This window comes from Diprion similis, chromosome 9 (assembly GCF_021155765.1).
Source record: "Diprion similis isolate iyDipSimi1 chromosome 9, iyDipSimi1.1, whole genome shotgun sequence".
NCBI classification, from domain to species: Eukaryota; Metazoa; Arthropoda; class Insecta; order Hymenoptera; family Diprionidae; genus Diprion; species Diprion similis.
In genome coordinates, this window is record NC_060113.1 from 3,531,617 (window position 1) to 3,540,188 (window position 8,572).

Sequence of the window (8,572 nt, forward strand, 5' to 3'; positions counted from 1 at the left end):
TATCGTTGATCGTAAATCCTGATTTTTATTTACCGAGATTATCCATTTTATTTATCTGCAACGAAAACTAGATTCTACGCAGGTTCTAATTGTTCGAGATCAAGTTTCTATGGCTTCGCAGAAAACAGAAAAAACCATTGGTGTGAAATTTGAAAAATATTATCTCATTATATAAATTGTATAATCAGTTGAAACGATGGACTTGACATATATCCTGACAGGGAAATTGGAACGCCTAGAAGGAGATGATTTATCCTGCAAATCACATCTGTAATCCTTCTACGTGTAATTCCTTACCTAATGACACGTAGACGATAAACACAATTCCTCGTGTTCATAGGCCTTTCTCACCCTCAGCTCGGTTCAACCCTCTCGGTCTTATTGTATCAAAGCAAATATTTGGTGTTTGTCTGGAAATAGAAGCTATAAGCTCGTTTGTACAACGAGACGAGGGGGATGCTTGAATTACTCGTAAGTTGTTTCATCAAAGTCTGTGTACGTATAATTTATTTGATCAAATCTGCACTTGAGACGAGGACGAAATTTCCCTCACAACTTTATCAATATTGAAATAACACTTCGCGAGGCTCTAACTTTTTGCCGAGCAAACCGAAACAGGCGTCCATCAATTTAGTAAAATCCTATTACTTCGCTTTCCAAACTCATCCGTTAGGCAAACAGATTTATTCCACTGTGGATAAAATCCATTGTGGCTTATGGCTGTAATCTGTAAGCGTTTATTCCTCCACGTGCTCGTACACCCAGTCCATGAAACTCGAAACACGCGTGTAGACGTCGGGATATCCTTTCGCGCATGGCATGCCCCAGGAAACAATTCCTATTTGCGTTCCATTAGCTGTTAACGGACCGCCGGAGTCGCCCTTTTAGAACAGAAAAAAAAAACAGAAAAGAAAAGAAAAGAATCAGCGAATATTAAAGTCAGTTTAGTTTAACGGTAGCAAAATTATCGAGGTCATAAAAATAGTTGCAGAAAATTATTTGAAAAACTGATGAAAAATTAAATGGCTTTGATGCGACGTTTAAAATGGTCGCAAAAGTAATTTGCAGACTCGCTTCAGTATATTACGATGAAATTCGTTTCGGAAACTTTTCTATTTCGGTGAAGGAAATCGTCCGGTAAATGATACAGTCGAAAGCTTCTTACGGTCAGCAGGATTCAGGATACTTACATGGCAGGCACCCTCTCCTGGCTGAGTCAAAGTGCAGATATTGCTGTCTGTTATTAATTGATAACTTTGGCTGGAGAAAGCGGCCGCGCAACTTTCTTGGGATATCACAGAAAGACTAATCGTTTGAAGAGCGTCAGGAATTTTCCCAGGATACTGGATGAAAATATTACGTTACAGAGTTTATATTGTAAACTATATGCTTGTAAATGCATGTCTGATTCAACGAACAGATAATAATATCTTATTTATTTCGGAATTATTACGGAAGTTCTCCCCCAGCCGGAAAGGACCGCGTCAAATTGGGACTCGTCGAAATTTTTGGAGGGCATAACAGCGGGCTGTACGTTCAAGTCGAAGACCACAGCCTTCACTAGACGAATGAGGCCAATGTCGTTGCTGATCTTGAAGGGATCGTACTTCTCATGAATTAGAAAGTTCTTCGCCTGATAAGAATCGCCATCCTTAGACAGGAAATGTGTTCCAACAACCACGGTTACACGGCTCGGCATCTGGCTGTTAACGTTACTCAGAGATTAGTCATAGATGTGATGTGATTTTTAATCTTCAAGGATGTCTGTTTTCAATTATTTTTAAAGTTATTTCTATATCCTCGGTTACGGAGATAATGAGATTCGTTACTTTTGTAAATAACAACATGGCAAACGAAATAAGGTGAAAAAACAGTTTTTTCGCGATGCTTTTCATCACCGTGAAAAGGGAAGAGTTTTTTGCCGGTCTGTCTTACAAACTTCCGCGATGATGTTGAAAACGATCGAGTGAAAGATCCGAAATTGACGGGACTTGGCGACCAAATGGGAAAGTTTTTAAAAAGAGATAAAAAAAAAAAAGAATCATTTTTGAAAAACAAACAATTCATGAATTAAATAAATATATAAACTGGGAAAAACACAAACGTTTATTTAGAAAAAGTAATACGGAGGAAAAAGTATATATGTTTGTCGGTAAAACATTGAAAATCGATTTATTTCCGGTAGAAGTGGAAGTTCAAATTCAAGTGTATATAGAAATTTTATTTAAACCTGTTTTGAAAACTCTTTTTTTCCGATTTTAAAAGTTCGAAAACGTGAAGATTAGTCGAAATTAGAAAAAGTGTTTTTCGACTGAAACCAATACTTTTTTTATTCTTTTCAATTTCAAAGTAGAATTCGGAGAAAGTTCTTTAGCACTACTTTCGAACTAAATGTCTCGTCATGCTTGATGCAGTGAGAAATTGAATTCTCATCATCTTCGAATTACATTCGCCAAATTCTTTGTACGCAAAAACGAGAAGGTTTCAAAAAATGTAGACTCAATTCAAGCTTTTGCACAAGACTTACCCCATTAGGCAGTGTCCCGCTGTCAAGATAAATCGTTCGTTCAGGATTGATCCAGCGCAATAATGACTGCCACTCTGGCGCAAGGATGCCTGGTACGGAAAATCACCTTCCTGGGCGTCGGATCCTCCCACGATTTTCTCGATACTGTAACCTACGGATTTTTAAAGTTGGTAGAAAATCGCGATATAAACTTAGTATTATTAGTATTATTGGGGGGGGGGGGGGGGGGGGGGGGGCAAAACGGGGTAGTTAAGGAAATATTCAGTTTTCGAGGACTCAAATACTCAAAATCATTTTTTTTTCTTAATTGTAACCAAAGAAAATGAAAATGATTTTCAGATGTCAGGGAAAAAAATGTTTTGAAAATTTATGAAAATTCAAAATAATTTTCAACAATGTTTGTAGAAGTCATTTTAAGCTGTTGGAAAAACTATCTGAAAAAGAAAATTCTTTTAGAAAATCTTAAGGGTAGCCCATTTTGTTATTTACCCCAGTAGAAGGAAATTCGGGAAAAATCTTGTTGAATTTGAGAACATTTTTCAATCCTTGTTAAAAATAAACTTTTCGTGGCAGACTTTGCAAAATAATCATAATAATATTTAGCGTCACAGTACATTCTTCATCTTGTAATTTTCTAAATATGTTGTTTTTTCTAATTGATACATTATCGGAACCGCTTTTTTTTTCATTTTGAAATTAGAAATTCACTGTAATTGTTAATTTATTTGAATTTTGACCATCCATAAAAGTTTCATGTCTTTTGGGCTGATGAAAATTTCATTTTCGACGAAATATTTTTATACAATACTTTATATTTTTTTTGTTTTAACTTTTCCAGACTCGTCTCTCAGATAAGGGTATAATTCAGGAAATATCGCTTTTCTTCAAATCGGGCTTTAATTTTCCGACTAATAAATTGAGAAAAAAATTCTAGAGAAAACCTAAAATCTCCAACATCCGATTCTTGCCGATATAATTCGTGGAACGTTCCGCATTATACGCAATTCAATGCAAAGATAATTAATTAGTTACAGTTACAAAAAATTCTTAGCGGTAACAAGACTCACCATGACAGACAGCAACGAGGGTAACAACAAAAAGTAGACAAGTTACTCGTCGCATCGTCGGATATTGCAGTGAACTCGATGTCCAAACTTGGAAAGCACATTTATATCATAGCGACGCGCGTACAATCCCCTTGTGAGCTGTCTGCATTTTCGGAAAAACAAATTTATCATCGTTGTTATCTGTCTCAAGGTTAGGCGATCATTTCCTTTAGCCTTATCGCTGCTTCGCATAATATTCTATATGTATATATATATTCGATTGTATTATACTGATAACGTAAATATACTTGACACGATCAGAATGAGGTATACAAAATTTTTATTTCAATTGAAATAAGGTTGTTATACTTGCAATTTAACAACAATATCCATGTTTCACGTTTAACAAATATCTTCGATAGCATCTGCCTCTTGTATTGACTTATATTATCTCAACCCACTTTACACTCATCATCGATCTTATCGACGTGATTTAGATTTTGATTAACCAGGCCTCAAGGATGTCGACAATTTTACTTCTGAGACTAGATTTACGTTACTTATTGATTTCCAACTATGGTTTCAAATAAATATGGTTTATGGTAAATGGTTTCATTTTCACGTCGCGTCCGTATATATAATAATAATAATAAATAAATAATATGAAATATAGAAAAAACTGTCCTTTCAAAACGTGCAGGATGAAAGGGGTAATTTTTTTTCCTCAGATTGAAAAAAGTCTTTCACCACAGGTTTTGTGGGAGTTTCGTTCTTTGGTTCTCGTGTCGTGTTTCACCAAAAATACACGCTTTTCACCCACGGATCAGACGCGACGTGAAAGAAATAACACTAATTGCCGCGAATTCTCGTCAAAATTTACCCCACCAAAGCACACCGTTATATATACATGTATACTATGGCGGTGAACGGATTATACATTTTGCGGAATCGTTGTTTCAATGCAGGCATATTTGCTCCAAGTCAACCGGTCAAAAGGCTTGAAGCTTAAGGTGCTTGTAAAGACCCGTTGTACACCTCGAAAACGCGGAGATGCAGAACTCTTATACCGCTCAAGCGATCAGAGTGAAACTTGGGCAGTTAATGCCTTATTTTGGCAAAAAGTGGAGCGTCTTTTTACTTTTTCTAAATTATGAAAAAAAATTCACAGATTGGTTACCACCCACAGAAATTGGCCAAATTTTCACAGTTGCACTGAATGGATCGAACTATCTGGTATGATGCCACTCGGCGGTGATGAAACACACATTTTGAGCCCAGTTCCATGAGATTTGATGGTGAAATGACGAAATGGCAGCTGATCTGGTTTTCGATTACGAAGAACACCGAAATCTCATTTTGGCGACATTTGTTACCGACATTACGCGCATGCCGGTAATGTATGCGTGTAATGTCGGCAAAAAATTATCGGCATGCATGAAAGTTCGGTAACAAATGTCGCCAAAATGAGATTTTGGTGTAACCTTGACCCCCGAATGAAAAAAGCTTGATGCCGTATTAACGAAGGTGAAGCGGAAGTCAAACACGAGCTTCGGGATGTTTTACTTCGCTTATATTGACCGCGATTTAATCTCGAGGTAAGTTCTAATTTCCGTGATCAGTTGTTCGGCTTTCGAAGGAATTGGAATTGAATAATATCTACCGACTATTTGACAGACGATATTTTCTGCACACGTGACGAGACCGAAATTCATCTCCACAGCGATTCAATCTGATTTGGAAGCGATTTTCGAGTAGGTATCGTGCTTCGAACTCTCAAAGTTTGTTGCGAATATCGCTTTGATCACCCGCCGGCTGATGACATCCTCGAAGTTTTTTTTTACAGCTTTTTCACTTTTAGATTGTAATTATAATGAGATGACGGTTTTTCTCCTTCTTCCTTTTACCTCATTCGGATATCAAGTTCTTTTTACGAATCGAGAAGAATAAAGTTGAAGTATATACTTACCTATATATATATATATATATATATATATTGTACAGGAATTGAATTCACCTTCACCGTATCGTTGACTCGATAAAAAATTTGTCGAATCCGTTTTTTACCACCGGATCAATCGATCGATCCTTACCGGCGTTTCATCCCATCTTGCCACTAAATTCCGCTTGAGGTAAAACTCCTTCACTCTTCGTGCTTCGTATTTTCGATTGTGTAGTCGCCTCACTCTCTGGCTCTCATTATTCCCTCGCCAAGGGAAACTTTCAACGCAGAAAAGTCTAGAGACCGTTTGTCGTTACGTTCGGATTATTATTCATCCGGAGAAGAACGTCTATGAATATAAACTATTATTATATCGGGGTGGGCTAAAAAAAGTTGCCAATTTTTATTTCTTCAATCACCATGAAAATATCGTTCAAGATGACGAAAAAAAAAAATTGCGTTTTTTCATTTCCCGTTTGAATAACAAGGGAAATTTTTTTTTTATTTCCACTATGAAATATTAGCTGAAAAATGAAAAAAAAAAAAATATTAAAGTTTCTCAAAGTTCACGTTATCTTTTTTACTGAAACATCCGAATATTCCCGAAATTTCCGATCACTTAACGAGAAATAAGTTTTTAACGTAAACTATTGTACAAAATTTATATTTTCATCAACTTTTGAACGAGTAGGTTTACGATTATACGTGATTATAATTAGTAATTTTTTTTTACCCACCCTAATACATGTATATAATATAATAGTAGTTATACTTATAACGAAGTAATTAATGAAAACCATTCGAAGCTTCGTGACACAGTTTCCGTTGTGGAACACACGTCGGTAATTTCTGGAAAGCTCCCGAGCTGCGGGAACTTTGAAGTTGTTGTTTTCTTCTTCTTTTTTCATTGTTCTTTTTTTATTTTATTTTTTTTATTCCGTTATTCTTGTTTCGTCGTTTCATTTTTTTTGCGAAAAGTACTGCCTGCTTTTATCTATTATACAGACCGTGTTCGCGTTCGCTCGCGGTTCACTTAATTGCTGGAGAACAGTTCCGCATGCTCCGACGACTTCCTTCGTTCATAATATCTGACTGTTTGCGTTTGTCCCGCAAACGTCCTGCGGACGGAGAAATAATAATGACCCTATCCGGCAATTAAATCTCCGTCAAACATCGAGCTTTCACACCGTCAACTATTGTTATAATAAATATAGGTATATATATATATATATATATATATATATATATAGTATATATACACCTTTATGTAATATTCATGTATTTCAAATCGTGCTACCTGCACAATTCATGCGCCGAAAGGTGAACGAAGTTTCGCGCCGTTTCTCTCAGTGTTTCTAGAACAATTATTTCACCTTTGTTCATTGCCTCAGCATCGCGAACAAGCTACGAGGAAATAAAAACGTCTTTTCCACATCTCAGTTCGAATTGAAATTCATTCATTTTTGAGAAATAAATTCGGACGTTATTGAATTACATCGTAGGTACAACACGGATTTTGAGTCTGGGTTACAGATGTCGAATTTTCATATCTTTCAACGTAACTATTATAAAAGAATAATTACTCTCGTTAGATAAAGTTTGTTGTTTTCTAAAAAAAAGTGGAATGATATTTCGAATTTTAAGAAAAAACAAATTACATGTTTTCTCAAACATTTTTTGTAAATAATAATTAAACAAACTTCACTTTCGCATTTTAATCACTTTTATTGAAAAACTTTTTAATGCGTAAATGAAGTTTGTTTAATTGTTATTTACAATAAGTGTTATAAAAAAATAGGTAAGTTTTCTTAAAATAAACAAACTTTATAAATGAAAAAATGAAGATTTTATGGTTATTATCCGATGTATAGAATGAAAGATTATTTATTTAAACATAAACTCAATCAAGAGAGAATAAAAAATAAAGAAAAAAAAAAATATGTAATTTCTCGTTGACCTGTGTCGTTATTAGAGGTTTAAAAAATTCGAGAAAAAATTGCAAAATTCGCTTCGAAATTCAAAACCCGAGATTTTGATTCGGTGCGAAGTTCCGAGCTTCTGATTCTAAATCTCGAGGCAGATTCGTTGACTACTTAACGCTTCTTGTTTTCAAACTCTTTACAAGTTTCGAGTTCTAATGAAGTGTTTTCGGGTTGTAACAGCGGGCTTACGGGCAAGCAAACGCCGCTCGGCCTCAACTCGAGCCGCCGCGTTTAATTTCTCATTCAAAAAGTTGTGCCCACCGGCCCCTCTGCGTTTAAATCCGGAATACATTTGCAACAAATCACACGCCGAAGCTAAGGTGCGAATGCAGCAGTAGAATTTGTCGAGTGTACCTGGTGTTATTTCAGTCAGCTCGATATCACCAGTTTTCCACTAATTAATTAATCCCCCTCTTCCTCGTCGAGCAACATTGTTGTTTAAATATACTACACTCTGATTCCAGAGCGTATCAACTGATGCGAAAGAAAAATCTCACTTAATTTTCCCAACTTGTTTCACCCGCTTACTAATTAATCAGCATCAGACACAGAGTTAACATAACCGGAAAATGTCACGGCATTAAATTTCGTCGCGTTTCATCTTACCTCGAATTATAAATATCTACTTCAACTTTCGGCAGCTGGGCGTGGGAGACGAATTTTTAGAAACTTAATAATAATTACAATAATTCATAACCAAATCTGTACGGCCAAATTTTCAATGCTTTTTACCACCTTCATTTACCATTTCATGACCATTAATAACTCGTTAGTAACCTAATATTTCAGTAAAAAAATAAAATAAACAACATTTGTAATAATAATAATAATAATAATAATAATAACGCAGCAGTAATAGTTTTATTTCGTTAAAGTATCATTCAATTCTATTACAATTCTGTGATACTTGAACAACGCTGTAGCGATGAAAATTAGAAATATTCAATTGCTCGTAGATAATCGATTATAAATACATTTTGGCCAGAGAGCGAATTGAAAATTAGCAACGTTGACGGAAAATCGTCGCGTTCAGGGTGTTCGGTGATGTTGAATTTTTTTGTTTTGAGCAGAGCAATCC

General features: G+C 35.5%; 1 protein-coding gene across 1 annotated transcript; it reads right to left on the bottom strand.

Moving 5' to 3' along the window:
• Positions 1–723: 723 nt before the first annotated feature.
• Positions 724–3,669, bottom strand: LOC124410694 (chymotrypsin-2-like). The gene is made up of 5 exons (XM_046889265.1): positions 3,595–3,669; positions 2,528–2,678; positions 1,454–1,703; positions 1,191–1,343; positions 724–881 (listed from the first exon to the last, which is right to left on the bottom strand). Exons 1-5 carry the CDS (start codon positions 3,647–3,649, stop codon positions 738–740), a joined length of 753 nt encoding a protein of 250 aa, XP_046745221.1. The 5' UTR covers positions 3,650–3,669; the 3' UTR covers positions 724–737.
• Between the last annotated feature and the right edge of the window lie 4,903 nt (positions 3,670–8,572).

Coding starts and splice junctions, on each gene's coding strand:
- LOC124410694 (XM_046889265.1), bottom strand. CDS start 3,649: ATGCGACGAGTAACTTGTCTACTTTTTGTTGTTACCCTCGTTGCTGTC. Junction 2,679..3,594: donor CCTCGTTGCTGTCTGTCATG/GTGAGTCTTGTT, acceptor AAAAATCCGTAG/GTTACAGTATCGAGAAAATC. Junction 882..1,190: donor CAGGAGAGGGTGCCTGCCAT/GTAAGTATCCTG, acceptor CTGTTCTAAAAG/GGCGACTCCGGCGGTCCGTT.